The sequence below is a fragment of the Eurytemora carolleeae genome, unplaced genomic scaffold (assembly GCF_000591075.1).
Source record: "Eurytemora carolleeae unplaced genomic scaffold, Eaff_2.0 scaffold48, whole genome shotgun sequence".
NCBI classification, from domain to species: domain Eukaryota; kingdom Metazoa; phylum Arthropoda; class Copepoda; order Calanoida; family Temoridae; genus Eurytemora; species Eurytemora carolleeae.
This window is the reverse complement of record NW_019396177.1, coordinates 274,653-299,149: the sequence shown is the minus strand read 5'-3', so window position 1 is coordinate 299,149 and position 24,497 is coordinate 274,653. Positions and strand designations below refer to the sequence as shown.

Genomic DNA, 24,497 nt, shown 5'->3' with positions numbered 1-24,497 from the left:
ACAAAACTATTTATTTGTATAGAATATACCTGACTGGCACGCTATATTGGTATTTATATTGGTATATCAAGTACCACCTTTAAAATCCTTACAACAGGAGACTTCAGTTATTTTAGCACATTCATAACAACGGTGCAAATATAGAACACGACGACATTGCTTGGACTGAAATCTTCTCAACAGTTTTGTATTTATGCGTCAATATGTTTATACATTATAGTTTTATATCCTATTGTTTGGCCTAGGTTTCTTCTTTTAATCCTTTAGAATGCAGGGTTCACGTCGGGGGTTAAATAAATTATCTCTTGAAACATTTAGCAAAATCAAACAATTTAATAGATACTAGCTGAAGTGCCCGGCGTTGCCCCTGAATTAAAAAAATGGCCAGCTATATCTTGATTCATGCATACATTTTTATATACATTCGTATATACAAATATTTATATTTATTATATAGATATTCTTAGGACGGTTCTAGGGGCCCTCTGTTACCTAAAACTGTCCCTATTGGCCCCTAAATGATGGTTGTAAGTTTATGAATGAAAGCACAGCGTGGGATTGGTGACTGCAGGATGACAAACTGTGGCTGTGTGTGTGTTGTAATTTCTTATCGGTAGATGGAGCTGATAGTTATGATCGATGTGCTCGCATGCAGTGAATTATGTTAGTATTGTGCTCCCATCTATGTGCTACTGCTTCAAAGGGTTGGGTATGTGCAAACCTAGGGGTTTAACCATCTGTAAAAATAACAAACTAAAAATAAAAATTATTCTTATTTTTTTTTTTTAAATCTAGGTCACCATGATATTTTCTTTTTAAAAACTAAGGTTGTAAAAATCTAGATATAATAAAGAAGCAAAAAAGATGAACTTATGAAATTTTTTTTACGATAAAAGTAAAATCAAAGAGTTCTGATGTTTTAAAGGTTTAAGGATGAAGAGTGTACATGTTGCACCCCTAAATATTATAGATGTTATCAGGCAAATTCTCATACATTCTACCCCATCTCTCTAGTATTCATCCCAACTATATAATGTACACCCCTAACCACCCTCGGTCCATACTATTCCATATCTTCATCATGTTCTTCAATATTAGTCTTCCCACCATTCATCCTTTCCTTTATTCATCCTTTCCTTCATTCTTTCCGTTATTCATCCTTTCCTTTATTTATCCTTTCCTTTATTTATCCTTTCCTTTATTCATCCTTTCCTTCATTCTTTACGTTATTCATCCTTCCCGTTATTCATCCTTTCCTTTATTCATCCTTTCCTTTATTCATCCTTTCCTTCATTCTTTCCTTTATTAATCCTTTCCTTCATTCTTTCCGTTATTCATCCTTTCAGTTATTCATCCTTTCCTTTATTCATCCTTTCCTTTATTCATCCTTTCCTTTATTCATCCTTTCCTTTATTCATCCTTTCCTTCATTCTTTCCGTTATTAATCCTTTCTTTCATTCATCCTTTCCTTTATTCATCCTTTCATTCATCCTTTCCTTTATTCATCCTTTCCTTCATTCATTCTTTCCTTTATTCATCCTTTCATTCATCCTTTCTCATAATTCTGTCTTTATTCATTCTTCTATTCATCCTTTCCCATCCTCCCTTCAACCTTCCCTCCTATCCCATTTTTCCTTTATCAATTTCTTCAATAATCCTTCAACCTTTCATCTAGATATATTTCTTCAATAATCTTCTCCCTTTATCCATCCTTTCAATGTTCCTTCATCCTTCATCCATCACTTCAATACTCCTTCATCCTTCATCCATCCCTTCAATACCCATTCATTCTTCATCCATCCCTTCAATACCCATTCATTCTTCATCCAACCCTTTAATACCCCTTCACTCTTTACCCATTTCTTCATCCTTCATCCATCCCTTAAATACCTCCTCATCCTTTATCCATCTCTTCAATACTTCTTAAGCCTTCATCCATCCCTTCAATATTCATTCATCCTTCGTCCATCCCTTCAATATCCCTTCTTCCTTTATCCATTCCTTCAATACTCCTTCATCCTTTATCCATTCTTTCAATACCCCTTCATCCTTCGTCCATCCCTTCAATACCCCTTCATCCTTTATCCATACTTTCAATATCCCCACTTTCTTAATCCATCCCTTCAATACCCCTTCATCCTTCATCCATCCCTTCAAAACCCCTTCATCCTTCGTCCATCCTTCCTCCTTGATCACATGCATTTTAATACCACCTCTTTCAGAGTTTACTTTAGCATTAACCCCCCTTGCAATTTAATCTTTGGTTTCATCAAATATTTCCTTGCCTTGTAAATCATCAAAATTATAAACCCACAGGAAACCCAGGGAGGGGGTATATTTAAAGGGTAGGGAGGGTAGGCATGGTCGGCAGGGTAAGGAGGGTGTAAAAATAAAACGTAGGGAAAAGATATTTCTAAACTCCTATCTGCAATGTTTGAATCATTATTCGACATGTACTATTTATCTGTCTATCCATCCATCTATCTAACTAGCTGTGTCTATCCATCCTTCTATCAATCTATCTATTTAGCTTTCTATTAATATATCTTTCTATTATCTATACCTATCCATTTATCCATAAATATATCTATTTATCTATCTATCTATCTATGCAACATATCAGTTTACGGATAGATGATTTTGTCTCATGAGAAAATACAAAGAGATACTTCAGAACCTGCCATTATTTATAGAACAAAGTTCAAACCTTTCGACGGATAGATAAACAGATAGATAAAGATATAGATAGATAGATAAACAGATAGATAGATAGATAAATAGATTTTACACTAGAAAGTGAACGTAAATAGGTAATATATATATATTACTAGATATCTATCTATCTTCTAAGAAAACTAAATTTTTAAAATACCAATATATTTATGTTTTTACTTACTCTAAACTAAAAAGTGTAGTTAGTTTTAAATTACTCCCCTAAGTCTCAAAAACAAATATTTTTTTTCATTTTTCTTGTTTTGACAAAGGTTTACCGATGATGAATTAAAACTGCTCCTGTTTAAATGAAATTTCTAGGGAGCAAAATTCAAAATGTGTTTTTGTTTCCATTCCTGGTCAAATAAAGCTAATATAAAGCTAAACTCCGTGTTTGTTGTAAAACAAGCCAGAAAACCGGAAGGAAGCGATCCAAAATTTCTTTATTATTTTCCCTGTATTAGATCTGTCAACAAGCCACAGAGGAAATAGGTTTATTTACTTAAACCGGACACAACAACTTGAAGAGATAGGTGGATAGTTTGATACTGAAATAGCTAAAAAGTGAGATAGTGGGATAGGGAGATAATTAGGTAAATAGAGAGTTAAAGAATTAGATTTTTAGATAATTTGATAGTTGGATATTTATATAGTTGGATAGCTGGACAGTTGGATAGTTTGATAAATAGTTGGATAGTTGGATAGTTGAATAGTTGAATAGTTGGATAGTTAAATAGTTGGATAGTTAGATAGTTAGACAGTCATATAGTTATATTGTTAGATAGTTATATAATAGTTAAATGGTTAGTTATTTAGATGGTTGGATAGTCGGATGGTTAGATACTAGGATAGATTATAGCTATGTTGCAATATTACATAGTTACTTAAACCATTTTTATGACACAATGTGACGAGTAGATTAAACTATTCTTATGACACAATGTGACGAGTAGATTAAACTTAATAAGAAAATTAAGTTGAAACATTTTACTGAATGACTTTGCTTTTCTTTTGTGCGAAAATGTAATTTTTACAAATTATAAATAATCGCTCCCATCCTCTCAACTATTAAATACTTTCAAGAAACAATTTGTCGAGTGATTTAAAATCGAAATTTTTATCAACTTAAGTTTTCATTGAACTGAGTTTTTGCCACAAATTCTGTTTTTTTAATTCCTATATCTGTGCAGCCTGATGTCGTAGAACAAATAGTCTAATTTGAAGTATGAAAGGTTTACACCATCAGGTTGCAAAGATATAGAAGGTTTTAGTTTGTTGCAAGAACTCAGATCCTTCATACAAAGATTATGAAAAAAAAGAAGAGAAGGAGGAGAAGGAGGAGAAGGAGGAGAAGGAGAAGAAGTAGGTGGAGAAGAAGGAGGATTATTCGGTTATTCCTAAATTACAGACTCCAATTCAATTCTTCTGATTTAAATTGCAGGCTAGACCAGGCTAATATGTCATGCAGTGGCTAGATTTGCCTAGTTTCAATAGGTTCATGATTTCAGGGTTAGCTGGTGGTGAGGGGGGGGGGGAACGGGTCAAATGATCTCAAATTAGTTCTTTGTAATGTAATTTATCATACCTCTAAATACACAATGCACTTTACAGACTCTTTATATCTCTACTTAACTTGTCCGTCTGTTTGTTTGTTTTTGTCCGATAAACGTCAAAACGTCTGAACTGATCGGGAACAAATATTGTGGCAACGCACCTCATGGAATGTTTTTGGATAATTAAAATGAAAAATGTTGCCTTAAAAATGTCAACATTTTTTTCTAAATGCGCAAATTAAATCTTATTAATAGAACATATGCACTAAGATGATTTTTGTTTCTTCAATTTAGATTAAATCTTAATTTGGTCTAAATTCAACAATCTTTAAACTTACAGAGTTTTTGGTCTATAATTCAACAATCTTTTAACTTACAGAGTTTTGTTCTATAATTCAACAATCTTTTAACTTACAGAGTTTTGGTCTATAATTCGACAATCTTTAAACTTACATTGGTCTGTATATAGTAAAGGTCCTGGGAACTAAGCTAACCTCTAAAGCTGCTACTACTGATTAATATAAAACAGTCCTAAATGTAAATTTATTTCAAACATGTGATGGATCAATAACAAGAAAACATAACAAAAAGTCAGCATCAATCATTTACAAGATAGATCAATGGGCGTTTCTGTGTGGTGAGAGGGTGTGGCGGGATCCCAGCTACTGGTTGAATCTACCACGCCCCCTCGTAGAGCTTCAAACATTGCTCTACGTTGCTTGAGGAGTTCCAACTGTTGGGAGAAATCAAGTTTAAACATTGGGTTTGCGGCTAGGAGAAGAGGATGCACGGCAAATAGAGGACTCAGTTTATATAGATTAGCTGGATCCAACATGGAGGTAGAAGACTCAATTATTGGAGGTGTAAAGCTGCTGGATGGAGGAGAGACTGGAGGCTCTAGAATGGAGGATTCGAATGGAGACGGACTAGAATGGATACTGAGAGACTCTGAGGATGTGTTCAAGGGTGAGGGAGACCTGGACTGGTTTGGTCTAGAAGGGTTCAAGGTGGGGTCGGAGAACCTAGTGCTCAAGATAGGGTACGGAGCAGAGCTGATCTTTGTCACATTCTTCTGCATCAAGCAGTGTATTTTAAACCAGTTAGATCGTCGACCATAGCGACAACCAGACTTGGACATACCGACAAGCAGACATTTTCTCAGTCGACATGCTTTACAAGCGGTTCTATTCTTTCTGTCGACAACGCATCTATAACTGTTCTTGCACTCCTGAAATAGAAAATCTGTAAAAATAACCGTTTTTAAAGATTATTTTATTCATATTTACCTGAATAACAGTCTGATTGTTGCAGCTTCTACCGAAGAAGGATTTACATCCCTCGCATGTGAAAGCTCCAAAATGGAATCCTGCCGCAGGTTCCTCGCATACACGGCACAGCTGGTTCTCAAGAGGATCAATAGAGTTTAACTAAATTTTTAAAAAAATAGTTACAACTTTTGACAATTTTAGAGTTAAGAATGTTTACAATCAAAAGAATATCTAAAATTGTATCTTCTTCAAAACTTCAAAACTATAAAGAAATGAATATTCTTTTAAGACAAAATTGTTAAGGACATTAAAGTACTTTGAGTTTGTTTTATGATAATACTAATAAACCTAAATAAGAAATTTAATCAGATAAGTCTATAAAGGTTTAGATAGATTCTCAATTTTCGTAGGTTATTTTCTAAAGAAATTTTTAACAGTTTTGAGCTTAATGGTTAACTTACTTTCTCTTGATCAAAGATGGAATTGGAGTTAAAATTCGGGATATTGGACATCAGGTTCATCTTGAGAACTTTGCACTGAGTTGAAAATGCGGGATAACACGCACAGGGATGACTGAATATGTACACTCCTGGATGAGAGAATGGGTCTAGGATGACCTTGAGAAGTTTAAGGAAGAGCTAGAGTGTCCTGGTCCTTTCCACGGATTTGGTCAACTGAAGGTTACTTTCACATCTCTAGCTGGGTAAGGCGTGTAAGGAGTGTAGGGAGTGCCCATCCTTGCCCATCTTTCCGCGCGCACCAAGCTCATCTTCCGCCTTTAGCCTGGTAACCGACCTAACCACCTAATTCAGATTTAGCGTTCAGATCACCACGTGACGTCACAACTAGGCGACATTAATGGGACGGGCCGGGCCGGGGATAAGGGAGGAGTTAAACACCGCGTAGAACAATCTGGAGTGCTGCGTAGAATTGATCTACGTAGATGCTAGAATCTGTTTTTAGAATGANTCCCATTAGTAAAGAACGTGCCTGTTATTGTATTTCAAATAGCTGTAAGGCTAGTTAGATAGGAAGAGAGAACCTTGATTTATTGATTGATTGGCTGGTATTTGGACAGATGAAAAAAGAACGGTTGGATGGTTTGATATCAAGATATATTCAAATATACAGAAAGATTGACAGAGAGATTTATCAGAAAATCCGGGAAGATATTCTGGAGATGGTTTGAGGTTTTCCAGTTCATCTTAGAAAACATGGCGCATTTTTCAATTTGTTTTAAAATAAATTTAGGATGAGACTTCTGAGACGACTGAAAAGAATTTATTGCGTTATTTTTCTATCATCCGTGCTTCCCTGCATTTTTTTACAAGCTTTGTTCGCATACCAAACATTTATAAAGAAAAGAAATGCAACTCTAATATTCAGATCGTCGACTTTAAAGAGTTTTGGTGGTCGTCTTTAAGACTCATCCTTTGTGGGTAACCCTGTTTGTGAGAAAGAGGAAAGAAAACAAACTATTTCAGAGTAATAACGAGGTAAAAAGGAAAGGATTAGTGATGGAAGGATGGATGGATGAATAGATGAATGAAATACCTACATGTCCCGGAATTCATGAATTGATTATAATCTTATTCTTAATCCTAACTCTGGTAAATCTACATCCTTCTCGTTCATTTCATACCTAGCATTCATCTTTCCACTCATCCTTACTCATACCTAGCATTCATCTTTCCACTCATCCTTACTCATATCTAGCATTCATCTTTCCACTCATCCTTACTCATACCTAGCATTCATCTTTCCACTCATCCTTACTCATACCTAGCATTCATCTTTCCACTCATCCTTACTCATACCTAGCATTTATCCTTTCACTTATCATTCCACTCATCCTTACTCAAATCTTGCATTCATCCTTTTACTCATCTTTATTCATCCTTTTACTCATCCTTATTCATACATCCACTCATTCTTATTCATCTTTTCACTCATCCTTATTAATTCTTTTACTCATCCTTATTAATTCTTTTACTCATCTTTATTCATCCTTTTACTCATACTTATTCATTATGTTACTCATTCTTATTCATGATTTTACTCATCTTTTTTAATTCTTTTACTCTTCCTTACTTATCCTTTTTACTAATTAATTTTAAAGCATGTTATTAATATTAAACTGTTATTCTAGCAATCATTTGAAGCCTTCAACAATGTTTTTTTTTCTTTTTTCAAATATAATTTTAAAAACATCTATTCTTCTGAACCTTTTACTCTGAAATATGAAACATTTGTAATCACGCAACCTCTCATCAACGAATTTTCAGATAATGCTTAGAGCATAAAATTACTAAAAACACTCGGAGAACTAGGAGAACTAGAAGAACTAGGAGAACTAGAAGAACTAGGATAACTAGGAGAACTAGGAGAACTAGAAGAACTAGGAGAACTAGAAGAACTAGAAGAACTAGAAGAACTAGGAGAACTAGAAGAACTAGAAGAACAAGAACTAAGAGAACTAGGAGAACTAGAAGAACTAGGAGAACTAGAAGAACTAGGAGAAATAGGAGAACTAGGAGAACTAGTAGAACTAGAAGAACTAGGAGGACTAGGAGAACTAGGAGAACTAGGAGAACTAGAAGAACTAGAAGAGCTAGGAGAACTAGAAGAACTAGGAAAACTAGGAAAACTAGGAGAACTAGAAGAACTAGGAGAACTAGGAGAACTAGGAGAACTAGTAGAACTAGGAGAACTAGGAGAACAAGGAGAACTAGGAGAACTAGGAGAACTAGGAGAACTTGACTCACACGATTAAGAATTGTTTATGTTGTTTCAGAGTTAAAGGAAGTAGCTGTATTAGAGGAAAGATAAATATCATATTTATTTTATGTTCGTCACATCCTTGAAAATCAAGATTTAGACATTGGAGGGTTTAAGGTATGCTACTTTAAATTGATACATTCTTAAAATATATTGCTTTGATTCATAGATGAAAATAGACAAGGAGACAGACAGACAAGAAGATAAGACAACAAGAAGACAGTAGGACAACAAGACAACAATTGAAAATAAGATCGCAAGACAACAAGACAATAAGACAATAAAACAAGAAGATGAGAAGATTAGAAGACAACAAGACAGGAATACAGAAAAATACGAATACAAGAAGACAAAAATATGCAAAGAAAGACAACAAGACAGCAAGATCACAAGACAACAAGACAAGACAACAATACAACATTACAACAAGACAACAAGACAACAAGACAACAAGACAACAAGATGGGGGGGGGGAAGAACGAGGGTAGGTTTATAAGGTAAGGTGGTTGGGGTTTGAATACTTGTTCTACATTTAGAGCGTTGAATTTTAGGGCAAATTTACATTGTAACAATTGGTTTATAAAAATATTAACTTTTAGAGTAAAGATCAAAAGAAGAAACTTTGAAAAAATTGATCTGTTTTTTCTTCAAGGAAGAAAAAAAGTTTTCGAAAAATATAATATAAAACTGTTTTCCTTTAAAAAAACGTCGACTGTTCAATAATTTCACTTTTTGAAAAATCTCTTTGTTCATAATACCTAACTATACTAAAAACAATTTCAAATTGGTAACATTTGTTTTGAAATTATTAACAAAATGTTAAAACCTCATAACTTGAATAGAAATATTTTAGATTTTAGTGTTCATTCGAATTCACATTATTTTGGGAATACCTGTATTATGAATGTGCTTTGGCGATATGCCACACATTTTGGTGTTTTAAAAGTGAAGTTTATTTGCCTATATAAACTGCAATAAAGTGCATCTTTTACTGTATTACAATCATGTAAAGAATTGCATATTTCTGTAAGTGCTTGTAATACTGGAATCAAATCTTAAAGAGCTTACATAGAAATATATGTTCTGAAAGAATACTGCGAAAATTCGAAAACTATGGAATGGTGTCTTTGTTCTTCCTTTTAATTAAGAAATGTCATCAATAATTTATATAATAAAAACCTGCATTAGAAACCCAATGAAATAGTGTACAAATACCAACCTTTAAAAATTAATAAGAAACAAAATGTTAAAAAAGTGATATTTCTTCATGTTTGAGCCTGGTCTTGATCTTTATGAATTAGTTTAGAAAAGATAAATTGTTGGAATGAATTGGAGAAATATGAAGAATTTAAGAGCTTTTCAGGGGTAAACAATCCACTCTAATAATATATCATGTTATACATATTTACCAATATGGAAACCAAAAATAAAAATTTGCATTTTTAAAATTTATTTTTTTTGTGATAGATTTCTACACATGGGAGTGAATGAATAGTGCGCAGCCTGATATAAGGCAGAAGAGGTTAAATTTTCAGCTGACCACAGAGCGCCAGAGACCGGTAGAGGGGAGTTTTAGCTGACCACAGAGCGCCAGAGACCGGCATAGGGGAGTTTTAGCTGACCATAGAACACCATAGACCGGTAGAGGGGAGTTTTAGCTGACCATAGAACACCATAGACCGGTAGAGGGGAGTTTTAGCTGATCACAGAGAAACATAAACCGGTAAAGGGGAGTTTTAGGTGAATTTCAGCTGATCACAGAGCACCATAAACCGGTAGAGGGGAGTTTTAGCCGAATTTCAGCTGACCACACAGCTGTGTAAGCCTGTAGAAAGGTTTTGCCGAAACTCGATAGCTGGCCATTTAGCCTAATTGAGTCACAGAAGTATTCCTTGTTATCTCCTTAAATACCCCTGGAATGCTGGTCTGTGGAATCGAGGAGTTATTCCTTATTATCCACTGGAATACTGGTCTTTGGAATTTAGGATGTATTCCTCCTTATCCCCTGAAATGCCGGTCTGTGGGCTTCATGATTTATTACTCGTTATCCCTAAGAATACCTGTCTTTGGAATACAGGACTTATTCCTTGTTATATTCTTTGAATACTAAGCCTCTAGGAATACAGGACTTATTCCTTGTTATATTCTACGAATACTAAGCCTCTAGGAATCCATGACTTATTCCTTGTTATATTCTTTGAATACTAAGCCTCTAGGAATCCAGTTCTTATTCCTTGTTATATTCTATGAATATTAAGCCTCTAGGAATACGGGACTTATTCCTTGTTATATTCTTTGAATACTAAGCCTCTAGGAATACAGGACTTATTCCTTGTTATATTCTACGAATACAAAGCCTCTAGAAATACAGGACTTATTCCTTGTTATATTCTACGAATACTAAGCCTCTAGGAATACAGGAATTATTCCTTGTTATATTCTTTAAATACTAAGCCTCTAGGAACACAGGACTTATTCCTTGTTATATTCTACGAATACTAAGCCTCTAGGAATACAGGACTTATTCTTTGTTATATTCTACGAATACTAAGCCTCTATGAATACAGGACATATTCCTTGTTATATTCTACGAATACTAAGCATCTAGGAATACAGGACTTATTCCTTGTTATATTCCTTGTTATCCCCCTGGGATACAGGTCTGCGGAATCCATGACTTAATTCTTGTTATCCCCTGGAATACCGGTCTTTGGAGACTAGGACTTATTCCTCGTTATCCGCTTGAAATACCGGTCCATGGAATCTAGGATTTATTCCTCGTTATCTCCTGGAATACCAGTCTATGGAATCCATGACTTATTACTCGTTATCCCCGGCCTTAGAATACCGGTCTGTGGAATCTAGGACTTTTTCCTCGTTATCTCCTGGAATACCGGTCTTTGGAATCCAGGACTAATTCGCTTCACTCCATGCTCTCTCATCCCATGCATACCAATAATAGGCAAAAAGCGTGCGCGCGCCGTCCAGTAATTTGTACAGAATTGTGCTCACATCGCGCTCGTATTACACCTAATAGGCATCATTTAGTTCAATCAGAGCACACTGCGCATTATGATAATGAGCAAAAAAGGTTGCGCGCACCAACATCTATTGATGATTGATGAGTTTAAGACGCGCGTATGGATTATCAAATCAAAATAAGTTAGAGGTGACCTAGGGTTAATTTCTGGAGATTTTAATACTAGCAGAGCTCAAGATACTCAAACCTTCCACAATCAATTAATCATATAAAACAATCCTTACTATCTATCTATCTTAATCTAACTCTACATTTGTTTGTAGTTGTGTCTGTCCAAGTGTCTAACTGCCTACATGTCTAAACGTTTAGATGTCTTTAACTGTCTGAATTTCTAAATGCCTAAATGTCTAACTGTATTTCTGTATAACTGTCTAACTTTATAACTGTCTAACTTTCTAATTGTCTGACTGTGTGAATGTATAATTGTTAAAATGTATTTCTGTCTAAATGTCTAAATGTAAAACTGTATAAATGTAAAACTGCCCTAAACTATCCAAATTTGTATCTAGTTAACTGTATAAATGTCTATCTATCTGAATGTATAACTGTTTTCTGACTATGCATGTGTCTGACTAATACCCATAAAGCAAAATACTTGAAATAACTTCAATGCTTGAAATATTTACTGAGACCAAACCAAGCCAAATGGATTCAATATTTACTAATCCCCCATTGAAAGTCAACTTTACTTTTTTACTCATCCTTTACATAGACTAACCAGTAACCATCCTTTACATAGACTAACCAGTAACCATCCAATCAAACCATAAAGAATATCATTCAAACCTTAGAGTTTATCATCTATATCTTGGTGTTTATCATCTAAACCCTAGAGTTTATTATCCAAACCATGCAGTTTATCATCTAAACCATGGAGTTTATCATCTAAACCCTGGAGTTTTTCATCTAAACCATGGAGTTTACCATCTATATCATGGAGTTTATGATATAAACTTTGGAGTTTATCATCTATACCATATGGAGGGTATCATCTAAACCATGGAGTTTACCATCTAAATCATGGAGTTTATCACATAAACTATGGAGTTTATCATCTATACCATATGGAGGGTATCATCTAAACCATATATTGTATCATCTAAACCATGGATATTGTCATCTAAACCATGGAGTTTACCATCTAAATCATGGAGTTTATCACATAAACTATGGAGTTTATCATCTATACCATATGGAGTGTATCATCTAAACCATATATTGTATCATCTAAACCATGGATATTGTCATCTAAACCATGGAGTTTATCATCTAAACCATGGAGTTTATCTTCTAAACCATGGAGTTTATCAAGTAGACCCTGGAGTTTATCATCCAAATCATGGAGTTTATCATCTAAACCAAAGAGTTTATCATCTAAACCATGTATTTTATCATCTAAACCATGAATCATCTAAACCATGGAGCTTATCATCTTAACCATGGAGTTTATCATCCAAACCATGGAGTTTGTCATCTAAACAATGAAGTTTGTCATCCAAACCATTTAGTGTATCATTTAACATATGAAATAAATCACCAAAAGAATATAGTTTATCATCCAAACCATGTTATCATATAAGTTATGAAGCTTATCATCTAAACCATGAATTTTGAGATCTAAACTTATAGAGTTTACTGTTTACACTTTTCCGATCTCAAGTTGCATGTTTATTGTGACACCCTGTATATCGATAGATATATGTGTATTTCTATTTCAATGACATGAGTTACAAGGACCATGAAAAGGTTGGTTTTGTGGAGCGCAATAAAAACTTTCTTTGAATAGTTTTAAAAGTTTTAAAATTAGACCACAACCCCGTCCCAGCACTAGCCTCTAGCTATCCTACCATCTTTACAACCAAAACATGCTTTTTACCTTCAACCAATGGTTCACTTTTTCTTTCAGGTTCAGCTCGGAGGAAAAAAGTTGATCAAAGTCAGTTTGTATCGTTCGCTAGGGCTGGGCATGGTCGCGGAGAACGGTCGTTATTCTTATAAAAGAATGGCTCTCAAGAATGGCGGTAGTTGTTTGTTTTAATTTAGTAACTTGTTCAACCTTTGTTATAATTAAAGAAGAGACATCGTCTTTTTAAACTATTGGTGTTCTTATTTATAAACAGCCGTTATTTTATTCAAACAATGACCTATGTTCCAATAAAAGAATGACCATTGTTTTAATTAAAGAAGCCATGGTTCTAATTAAAAAACAGCCATATTTTAGTTTTTTAAAATACTGGTGTTCTAATAGATTATAGAACAGCCGTTATTAAAATCAAAGAATAACTGTTCTTCTACATAATGACTTGAGAAATCATCGATTCATCCTAAAAATATTTTAAAGATTGGAGCAGTTTAATATTTCTATTCTTAGAAAATCTATCATTTTGATAGTGGTTACTTTATCAAAACGACGGGAACATTTCTGCTTCAAAAACAATGAAGGAAATTGTAAGAATAAAAACTGTGATATTTTCCAAATCATTAGATCAAATTTCAAAGGATGCCGTTGGCCTCCGTTTAAGTGGAAGGTCCCGTAAGATTACAATGACATTTTCTTAAAGATGTCAATTCAAAAATTGAGATTTTTTTATTCCAGGCCCACGATAGTATCTTCAAGAAACGTTGCTTTAAATTCCAGACCATTGCCAGCTCTATTCCTGACTCTTCTTTTCCATATCAATTATTCGCCCGGGGGGATCAAGTTGATAAATTATAAATGACAGGCAACCAGTTCATCTCTAAACTGGGTCTTCTTCACACTTCTCTAATATTCAGATTAAAATAAATTATGGATATAATGGTTAGAAGGTCTTTTTTAAAAAGTAAATATAATGTTGAAGATGATAAAGCAGAAAATACAATATTTACATCACATTTAACCCTATCACGATTAGGGGGGTATGCATAGGGAAGGGTGGAGGACGGTCAAACGGTTGGTAGGTGTTTCAAAAAAATAGTCAATTACTTTTATTATTGATTAAGCTACAGATATAAAATGTATTTCTTTGAAAAGCTCTAGATAGATGGATGTATTAGCATGTGTCACATGTTAAAGTTTGTCAAATCTAAAATTATCTATTTTTCAATATTTATCCGATGTACATCTTTCAAAGCCTCCCCAGTACCCGAACCATTATAGTTAAAGGTATAATTTTTTTAGCTGTCCTTGAATAGGGAATTAAGTCATACTCCCGTATCTTAACTCTAAATGCAAAATAATAGACAGGGTTGAACAAATACTTCCTTCCCCCCCACCCCCATCTTTGTTAGAAAAATAGCCCAATCCGGGTAGGGTTAATATATAAAAGTAAATGTTTTAGTCTTTTAATGAATACGTAAATCATGAATGAATGATTTTATCGGATGTTTGTGCGGATTAAAATAGTTTGAGTTCTTGAATATCATATATCTCTGAATTCTAGATAATCAAATAACAGATACGAGGATTAGGTGATCATTCAGCAGATAAAGACGATATTTGATAACTCACGTCTGCACTATCTTCAAATCCATCTGATGCCGGCATAATACAATTCAAACCAGTTTTGAAAAAACGCGGGAAATCTATATGATTAATCAGTTGCATTTTAACTTTTTTTATAGATTCATTGACATTGACCATCCTCGTACATGCGTGAGCCTCATAATAATAAAAGACAACATTGAAGTAATTTTATACATGTTATAGATATTGGTATCTAATATAAAGCAGCACTCTCTGTTTATTTGTTTGTATGTCCGATCATAACTCAGGAACCCCTAGACCGATTTGTCTCAAATTTTGGCTGGGGAACTAGTGGGAGCCAAGGGAATGTTCTTAGCTTGGTTAAAGAAAATTCTAAGTTGAATAGGTTGACTTTTAAATGGAATACTTTTTTCCAGGCAAAGTTCCTACGCTAGTCATTTATAAAGCAAATGTTTTATCAGTGGCTTGTAAATCAGTTTCTTAAGTGAGTTGGGTCTGTTGGACAATGGCTCTGTTTAATGCTCATTGGACTAATTAAAGCATTATTTGAGTCGACCTATCGTTTTCCACATTTGTATGGGTCTCACGGTATTTTTATAAATACATATGAAAGTACATCATGGCTAACCAAAAAGGAGTTTTGAGACTAAAAACAAGATTACTGTTCCACTGTAAAAACATGTGTACTTTCTCATGTGTTTATCCAGAGGTTTAGTCCGAAGCACGACATCTTCAAACACAGCCCACAGAATATAGGTTAGTATACGGGTTGTAAATGTTAAGTAGTCTGCCATATATTGAAATTAGGATTGTTTTAAAGGGACTGTATACGAAATTCAAATGACCCTTCATTCATTAGTGACTTGTTCAATTCACAACGGTACCCTTTAAACTATTTATATTAAACGGCAATAGGACTATTCCATTCTTTAGAAAATATTCTCTACTCTGTGCCTTTAAACGTTTATTTAATAAAGAATAATTGCTGCAGAAACAATAAAAGACATTTTCAGAATTCAACCCGCTGTATAGAAAACGACTGTATTTTACTCATTAATACTTAGATAGAGATTTGAAGTGTTCCATTGTGAATCATACATGTTCCTCTGTTAATGAAGGTTTAATTGAAACTACGCCAAGAGTCCCTTTAACATCATCAAGCATGTAAACTAACACAGGAAAATATTCTAACCAAACTTTAAAATAAATTCCTTGTGGTTATACTTCAAATAACACAAGGGGTCGGGGAAACTTTAAACTTATAAAAAACAAATCCTTTAAGAAATTTTTAACATCATGGAACGAAAAAACCATAGAAATAGTAATATTTTTTTCTTTTAAGAACTAGAATTCAAAAATTAATTCGCCGTTTTTTACGTAACTAAAAAGTATCTGTCTGACCTTTAGACTTTTTCTGTCTAAAGAAAAAATTATATGAAAAACGAAAAAATTGTGTCCTTAGTAAATTAACTAATTTGTTTTAATTCCAAATTACACAGTGTTATCAAGAAACAGACTGGAACCTGTTGATAAGGACTGTATATAGATTATACAAATTTACTGAGTTAAGGATAATGTTTTAACACATTCAAATTGTAAAAGTGAACATTATTCTAATAGTTTAAATTAGAAATAGTAGAACATTATTATTGTATCAGAATTCTTGACCACACTTTATTTTGTTGTACACTTAATGCATACAATGAGGGCTCTGTAGATTTATATACTCTCTGTACAGACAATTTAGTTAGAGAACCTTGGGTTATCTATTACTTAGTGAACACTACAGGTCTTAAAGGACATGTTCCAGCTTATATCTGTATTTATCCTTGTCCTTCTTCAACAGACTAGGTAATAAGACAGAAAGACTTATAGATTTGATAAATTATTATTATTTTCATTAAACTGCAACTTTTCGATATGTTTTATGAATACATTTAAAGACTAAAAGTTTTTTGCGAAAGAAGAATTATTTTGCTTTGTTTATTAAAAAAGTATCAAAATAGCATTGCTTGTGAGAGTATTGTACTCATATTTTGGCTACTCTTTTAACAATAATACACTTTGATAGCAATCACTTTTAGCATATGCAGTGCTGGGCATCATTCCTTGGGAACAATGGTTCTTTCATGGATACAAACAAAAGGGAACGGAACGGAAGAAACAATTTTTAAAATGTTCTAAACATTTGATTCTTTTTAATAAATACAATATTTGAGATTTTGTCTTTTAAAGATGTCTGCCTGTTGATTTGGTTGATGAAGGACAAGAACTTACACTAGATGTTCTTCACATCAACGATATTCATTCATACTTTGAGGAAACCAATCAATATTCAGCTAGATGCAGGGATCCAAGCCCTCAGTGCTATGGAGGTAAAGGAATTGAGTCTTTGTCACAAACTCTTATTTTCTAATCACTATATCTTTGGAACCAAATGTTGTAGACCTTAGATATTTCAAACTATGAATTCTGTTAAATCAAATAATCAGAGTTTGATATATCAAAGGTTTACAACATAGGGTTCTAAAGATATTGGGGGTTAAATATTTGATTTTGTTACAAAAAGACTCAATTCCTTTGAACTAAATCAAGAAAATTTAAAACTAACATTTAGTGTTTTAGGAATTGCAAGAGTGTTTACAAAGCAAAAAGAAATAAGAGAGAGAAGTCCAGCTACTACAATATTTCTGAATGCTGGAGACTTTTACCAAGGAACCCTTTGGTATTCCAAATTTAAATATGAACCTATGATTGAGTTTGGAAACCATCTGAACTACACAGCAATGGGACTTGGAAACCATGATTTTGATGACAAGATTGAAGGTCTTACTCCATTTTCTGATATGATCAGTTTTCCTCTACTAGCGTCCAATATTAACAGCGATGAATCAGATCTTGTGGAAGGAAAACATTATTACAAGTCTACTGTGGTTGAAGTTAACGGAACTAAGGTTGGCATTATTGGATACATTACTCAATCAACCAGATATAATTTCCCAGATGGAGAAGTTGCATTTACTGATGAAATTGCAAGTGTTAGAAGAGAAGCAGAAAAACTTGATGCTGAAGGTGTAAAAGTTATTATTGCTTTGGGACATTCTGGATATGAAACTGACATAGTGCTGGCTAAACAAGTTCCACTCTTAGATCTAGTTGTTGGTGGCCATTCTCACACCTTTCTATACACTCCGGAGAATGAAGATGATAAACCAATTGACTACATTCAAGGAGCATATCCAACTTATGTAACATCAGCGGAAGGAAATAAAGTTATTCCTGTTGTACAGGCCAAAGCCTACAATAAATATCTTGGCCATCTTACTCTTAATTTTGATGTAAATGGAGAACTAAAGCTTCCATTGGAATCTGAAGGTGTTAGTTTTGCAAAACCTTATTTGATGGATGGTACAGTGGCACCTGATGAGGAAACCTTAAGCATGATGGTTAAGTGGCAAGATAGGCTCAGTGATTACAAGAAAACTCTTGGTTACAGTGAGGTACTTTTAAAAGAAAAAGGAGATAGTGAAGAAAGTAATATTGGAAATGCAATTACTGACTCTATGATCGCTGTTTATGAGGATGCCTCAATAGCAATGGTTAACAATGGTGGTATTCGAAGCAGTATTCCTGTTGGTAATATTACTGGAGAAGATATCTACTATGTCCTACCATTTGAAAATACTGTGGATAAGCTTGTTTTGTTGGGAAGTGAGCTAAGAAAAGCAATTGAAGTTGCAGCCAGTAAACTCAGCTATGCTGATCATGATAAGTACCCTGGGTTTGGATTACAGTTATCAGGAGCACAGATAGATATGGTTGTGACAGAGGAAAACAATGCTGGTAATAGAATCCAAAGTTTCAAAGTGAAGAACACTGATGGTGGGTTTGACGACTTAAAAGAAGACCAACCGTACACCTTAGCTATTGGATCTTTTTTGGGTCCTGTCGGGAAACAAAAATATTTGAGAGGTATTTTCGATGAAGTGGAAATCATTGAGTATACTCCTGGAGTAAAAACAGATTATGAAGCTATGGCAGAATGGGTTGAGACCAACTCTCCAATCAATGCTAAAATTGAAGGAAGATTTTCAGTTAACTATGCCACTAAATTATAATATTTTAAGAGTTAATTACAGAACAATTAAATAAAAAAATTTTAAAAACGTGAATATTTGTATTATTTAGAAGTTATGTCATTTTTCTTCCTTATTCTTGTATATTTATAGTTTACTGAACAAAAGGTCATTTTTTATTCTAAATGATAATATTTTATTTTTTAAATTTTTAACAAGGATTTTAAAAAAAATTTTAAGTCTCATATTTTTCAAAAATAGAAATTTAAAGATATAAAACTTATATTTGGCTGCTTAAAAACTCTAATATTGAACAATAATTTGAGTATTTGTCTGCAATTAACATTTAAAATGGATAACAGGTAATAATACATTATAAATATATATTGATTAAAAAATGTAAAGAAATATTTTCTATTTTTACAACATACTCTCTTAGTATTAGGGTTTCCAGCAAAAAGGAAAGATCGTTTTCGAAAATTTAGCATTTTTTTGCAAAAAATATTTTTTTCGCAACCATTTTGCTCATTTTGCTTCATTTTCGCATTTTGTTTGCTCGCGAAAAATGCGAAAATTTCACGAAATTTTGCTTCAATCTGTTTCGCAAAAAGATGTGAAATTATCGCAAAATAGAAAATGTAAAAATTTCTTGAAAAAAGTTGCGCAAATTATCAAAAAAGACTAAATTTTGAGAATGCATCACTCATTTTCAAGGGGGGATTTATCCGCGAGCCCAATTGATGAATTAACACAAAATGTAAATATGGAGAAATCAGGCAATTCATAGATTTGCTTGAAAATACTTTCTTGACCGGCCGTGAAGATCATTCTTCTTAAAACACAAAATAAAATCTACTACGGGAAGAACCAAAATAATTCGGAAACTCAGAAGGATATCTTGTGAAATCAAATTCTCTTCATCAATCATTTATTAAAGTAAAGGAAAAGAAATTATTTATATAACATAATAAAACTTTAAATATTGAGCTATTAGAGCAGAAAATTTCACAAGTTCTTGTGAGCAATTAATTTTTTGCAGCTATAAAACTCATGGTTTTCACAGAATTTTCGCATTTCGAACATTTTGTATAGCATTTTGGAAAATTTTTGCCTTTCACAAAATATTTGCATTTCGCAAAATTTTCGCAAAATTTTCGCAAAAATATTTTCGAATTTTCACAAAGTTTTCGCACTTCGCATTTGCACAAAATTTTGCTTCATGTTCGCTTCATTTATTTTCATGAAAAAATTCTAAATTTTGCAAAAAAGTAATGAATAGGACCAACGAATTTGGCATTTTCACCCATTTTTTATCAAAATGTTTTGTTTGCTGGAAACCCTACTCAGTATTTAAAACCTTATAAGCAACCTTTTTACAATAGCACCCTTTGTCTGAGAAAAATTTATTTGTAATCTTAAAATTTAATTTTTGTCTATTGAGGTTCTTTTGCGGATTTGCAGAGATAATGAAAATGAGAGAATTTTTGTGTTTTCAAGACAGAAAAACAATATCTTACTCAGTCATACTCGGATTTAGGAATAAAGAGTCTCACTGTAAATCAGGCATGGAACACTTAAAATGGTGGGTTTTCTCTACAATCCTTTATATCATACTATCCCTGTTGAGAACCTTATTGTAAATTATTCTTTACTAAGCTACTGACCTGAAATTGGTAATAAAAATCATGTCTCATTCTTTAAATATTCTGAGTCAAACCTTGACCTTCACATAAGAATAGTTATTTTTGAACAAAGCTATTAAAGTTTGAAAATTAATTGAACATGTTACCTTTTTATATAATTTATTCAGATTTCTTAAATTTTCTTATTGTTTCACACAAACTAAAACTTTGAATTTGAAAAATAGTTAAAAGTTACCAGCATAGGTGATAGTAAACCTTCCTTCAATCTTAGCATTGATTGGAGAGTTGGTCTCAACCCATTCTGCCATAGCTTCATAATCTGTTTTTACTCCGGGAGTATATTCAATGATTTCAATTTCATCAAAAAATTCTCTCAGATACTTTTGTTTCCCAACAGGACCCAAAAAAGATCCAATAGCTAAGGTCTTCTTCTAATTCCTCAAACCCACCATCAGTGTTCTTCACTTTAAAACTTTGGATTCTGTTACCAGCATTGTTTTCCTCTGTCACAACCATATCTATCTGTGCTCCTGAAAACTGTAATCCAAACCCTGGAAAAATATTAGGATTGGTATAACTTAGCAAACTAGCTGCTACTTCAATTGCCTTTCTTAGCTCAGGTCCTAACAAAACAAGCTTGTTGATTGTATTCTCATATGGAATAACATAGTAGATATCTTCTCCAGTAATATTGCCAACAGGAATACTGCTTCGAATACCACCATTGTTCATAATAGCAATTGAGGCATCTTCATAAACAGCAATCATAGAGTCAGTAATTACATTTCCAATATTACTTTCCTCACTATCTCCTCTTTCTTTTAAAAGTACCTCACTGTAACCAAGAGTTTTCTTGTAATCACTGAGCCTATCTTGCCACTTAACCATCATGCTTAAGGTTTCCTCATCAGGTGCCACTGTACCATCCATCAAATAAGGTTTTGCAAAACTAACTCCTTCAGATTCCAATGGAAGCTTTAGTTCTCCATTTACATCGAAATTAAGAGTAAGATGGCCAAGATATTTATTGTAGGCTTTGGCCTGTACAACAGGAATAACTTTATTTCCTTCTGCTGATGTTACATAAGTTGGATATGCTCCTTGAATGAAGTCAATTGGTTTATCATCTTCATTCTCCGGAGTGTATAGAAAGGTGTGAGAGTAGCCACCAACAACTAGATCTAAGAGTGGAACCTGTTTAGCCAGCACTATGTCAGTTTCATATCCAGAATGTCCCAAAGCAATAATAACTTTTACACCTTCAGCATCAAGTTTTTCTGCTTCTCTTCTAACACTTGAAATTTCATCAGTAAATGCAACTTCTCCATCTGGGAAATTATATCTGGTTGATTGAGTGATGTATCCAATAATGCCAACCTTAGTTCCGTTAATTTCAACCACAGTAGACTTGTAATAATGTTTTCCTTCCACAAGATCTGATTCATCACTGTTAATATTGGACGCTAGAAGAGGAAAGCTGATCATATCAGAAAATGGAGTAAGACCTTCAATCTTGTCATCAAAATCATGGTTTCCAAGTCCCATTGCTGTGTAGTTCAGATGGTTTCCAAACTCAGTCATAGGTTCATATTTAAATTTGGAATACCAAAGGGTTCCTTGGTAAAAATCTCCAGCATTCAGAAATATTGTAGTAGCTGGACTTCTATCTCTTATTTCTTTTTGCTTTGTAAACACTCTTGCAATTCCTAACAAATTTATGTAAGCTTAATATTTTCGTGATTAGCAATTTTGTTACCTCCAAAGCACTGAGGACTTGGCTCCCTACATCTGATTGAATCCTCACTGGTCTCCTCAAAGTATGAATGAATATCGTTGATGTGAAGAACATCTAGTGTAAGTTCTTGTCCTTCATCAACCAAATCAACAGGCACACATCTAATACAAAATTAAAGAACTAAGGAATTATGTTTAGCAAATTTTCATACAACGTTTTGTAAATTTTATGAGACCAATGCGAAACCAAAATAAAATAAGCATGATATTTTATGGAAAAAAAATTTCAAAAAAGAAAATTTTTGAAAAAAAATGCAAAACAAAAATCTAATTTTTTTAGCCTATAACACCCCCCTCCTGATTTTTAATCAAGAAAAACTAAAAATGTGCAAATTTCCTTTGACAGGTTGTTTGCAAAAAATTTGCAATTTTTTTCGCAAAACTTGTGCAATTCGTTTCCTTATGTCAAAGGATTTCCAAAAAGCTAAATTTTATCAAAATCTGGCAAGTGGAAGTGGGTCAAAACAAAGATTTAGTTTGCTACAGGAAAAAGCAGTCATTCAGGCAGTGTGCCTGAGAACTCAGGCAGTTAGTATTAAAGCCCGGTTTTAGGCCTAAAGAGAGGGCTTTGAGTATGTAGAAAAAGTCAGAAAATTTCAACAGCCTCAGGCCAATACTTTTTGAGTTATGTAAAAAAAACTACAGGGGGGGGGTCAAATTGCCCCCCCCCAGCAGGAATAGGGTTAAAAAGTTTGTAACAGTTGAAACTAAAAAGTAAAAATGAAAATAATTTTAACAGATCTTCTATGTAATCATCATGTGTCATATAAATGTTTAAATTCAGTAAAACAGATTTCACAATGATCTGTAAGGAAACTAGAAAATCATTTATTTCATTTTAAATAAAAAAGAAACCCCTCATTTTGATGGTCTTTTGTTTTATTTTGATAATTTTTTGTGTGTGTTATCTTTATTTTTCTTCTTTTACCTAGCCAGCTGAATAATTATAAGGATATATGTAAAAAATAACTTAAACATGTCAGATAAGGCTTCTAGAACACACTAAGCATAGACAACTAAAATTGCATAAAATGAAAAGTTCAAAAAGTACAAAAAATTGTTGTTTATCTTTTATTCCCTACTTTATGATAATAAATTTCATTTTTAAGAAGAATTTTTTATAGAAGAATGTAACTTAAGTAAATTAAAAGTGAGTTCTTGAAAAGATTTTTTTTCTGTGTTTAGGATGCTATAAATATATCTATTAATTGTTACGTAATTTAGAAAACAGACGATAGAAGGAGTTCAAAAAAAATATCTTACTTGGCTTCGAGGACTCTTCACATCTCTTTTCTAGTAACATTTTTAGCAGTTAACCGTTGCTAATTTTTTTGTGGATTTTTCTGTTTAAGTTGACACATTTTCAAAATAAAAAAAGTTCGACCTTTTTTTCTAGACAATATTTGTCTTTTCCATAAACCTTTCCTGGGCCTCATGTGAGTTGTCACATTAAGTCGGTTCAGCCGTTTCGACGTTTATCGGAGACAAACAGACAAGTATATATATAAGATATGGGTATTTTGTATTGAATAGATTATATCTGTAATCAAACCTTATGCATTTAAAGATTTGTAAATGCTTGAATCAAATAGAACAGAATATATATTAGTGTGGAATTTAGAAAATCCTTCGGTATTAATTTTGTCAGTTCCTTTCAGCCTGAAAGGGAGTTCAAAGTGTACAAATCATGTAAATGTTCAGAAATGTTCCCTAGACTATCAATTTCAATTTCGAATTTTTTAAAGCTGTTAAATAAACTTTATAATTAATTAGATGAATAAAAACATCATTTGATTTATAGTTATAACGGAAAATCATCGTTTGTAAAGTGAAAGGCATAGAGTCTATGTGAAATGATCAGTGGTCAATTATAAAACCAGCCTATTTCATAATTTGGTTTTCTTTTAATATTAATTTTAGATTTTTTATAAAATGATGGTCCAGGGCCCAAAAGGTTATATAGCACAAATATGTGAAGTACACCTGCAGTATGAAAACAGTACAACAAAATGGCCGTTTTACACTTTTTCTAGTAAATTCCACTCTAATATATATAATATTCTCTTTTGCATCATAGAAACTAAATACGTTTTTTCAAAAAATTCTGTGCTTGTTTAAACATATGCACATTTCTCCCTGAAGCCCTTCGTATCCCCTCCCCCCTTTC

The 24,497-nt window shown here is 33.1% G+C and overlaps 3 protein-coding genes across 3 annotated transcripts; 1 reads left to right on the top strand and 2 right to left on the bottom strand.

Annotated features, from left to right (window-relative positions):
• Window positions 1-4,794: 4,794 nt before the first annotated feature.
• On the bottom strand, window positions 4,795-6,283 carry LOC111697284 (nuclear receptor subfamily 1 group D member 1). The gene is made up of 3 exons (XM_023467222.1): window positions 5,995-6,283; window positions 5,552-5,692; window positions 4,795-5,493 (listed from the first exon to the last, which is right to left on the bottom strand). Exons 1-3 carry the CDS (start codon window positions 6,052-6,054, stop codon window positions 4,867-4,869), a joined length of 828 nt encoding a protein of 275 aa, XP_023322990.1. The 5' UTR covers window positions 6,055-6,283; the 3' UTR covers window positions 4,795-4,866.
• Window positions 6,284-16,559: 10,276 nt separating this feature from the next.
• LOC111697291 (protein 5NUC) lies at window positions 16,560-18,989 on the top strand. Its single transcript, XM_023467231.1, has 3 exons — window positions 16,560-16,668; window positions 17,053-17,192; window positions 17,443-18,989. The coding sequence occupies exons 1-3, from the start codon at window positions 16,619-16,621 to the stop codon at window positions 18,933-18,935; spliced, it is 1,683 nt and encodes a 560-aa protein (XP_023322999.1). The 5' UTR covers window positions 16,560-16,618; the 3' UTR covers window positions 18,936-18,989.
• A 1,735-nt stretch (window positions 18,990-20,724) lies between these two features.
• LOC111697266 (protein 5NUC) lies at window positions 20,725-23,313 on the bottom strand. The gene is made up of 3 exons (XM_023467195.1): window positions 23,259-23,313; window positions 22,293-22,432; window positions 20,725-22,242 (listed from the first exon to the last, which is right to left on the bottom strand). Exons 1-3 carry the CDS (start codon window positions 23,306-23,308, stop codon window positions 20,897-20,899), a joined length of 1,536 nt encoding a protein of 511 aa, XP_023322963.1. The 5' UTR covers window positions 23,309-23,313; the 3' UTR covers window positions 20,725-20,896.
• Between the last annotated feature and the right edge of the window lie 1,184 nt (window positions 23,314-24,497).

Excerpts from the sequence above, each read along its gene's own strand:
- LOC111697291 (XM_023467231.1), top strand. The coding sequence starts at position 16,619 with ATGTTCCAGCTTATATCTGTATTTATCCTTGTCCTTCTTCAACAGACT. Across the intron at positions 16,669-17,052 it reads GTCCTTCTTCAACAGACTAG|ATGTCTGCCTGTTGATTTGG; the intron begins GTAATAAGACAG and ends TGTCTTTTAAAG. Across the intron at positions 17,193-17,442 it reads AAGCCCTCAGTGCTATGGAG|GAATTGCAAGAGTGTTTACA; the intron begins GTAAAGGAATTG and ends TTAGTGTTTTAG.
- LOC111697284 (XM_023467222.1), bottom strand. The coding sequence starts at position 6,054 with ATGAACCTGATGTCCAATATCCCGAATTTTAACTCCAATTCCATCTTT. Across the intron at positions 5,693-5,994 it reads CCATCTTTGATCAAGAGAAA|TTAAACTCTATTGATCCTCT; the intron begins GTAAGTTAACCA and ends TTAAAAATTTAG. Across the intron at positions 5,494-5,551 it reads ACAATCAGACTGTTATTCAG|GAGTGCAAGAACAGTTATAG; the intron begins GTAAATATGAAT and ends TTTCTATTTCAG.
- LOC111697266 (XM_023467195.1), bottom strand. The coding sequence starts at position 23,308 with ATGTTTAAGTTATTTTTTACATATATCCTTATAATTATTCAGCTGGCT. Across the intron at positions 22,433-23,258 it reads ATAATTATTCAGCTGGCTAG|ATGTGTGCCTGTTGATTTGG; the intron begins GTAAAAGAAGAA and ends ATTTTGTATTAG. Across the intron at positions 22,243-22,292 it reads AAGTCCTCAGTGCTTTGGAG|GAATTGCAAGAGTGTTTACA; the intron begins GTAACAAAATTG and ends TAAATTTGTTAG.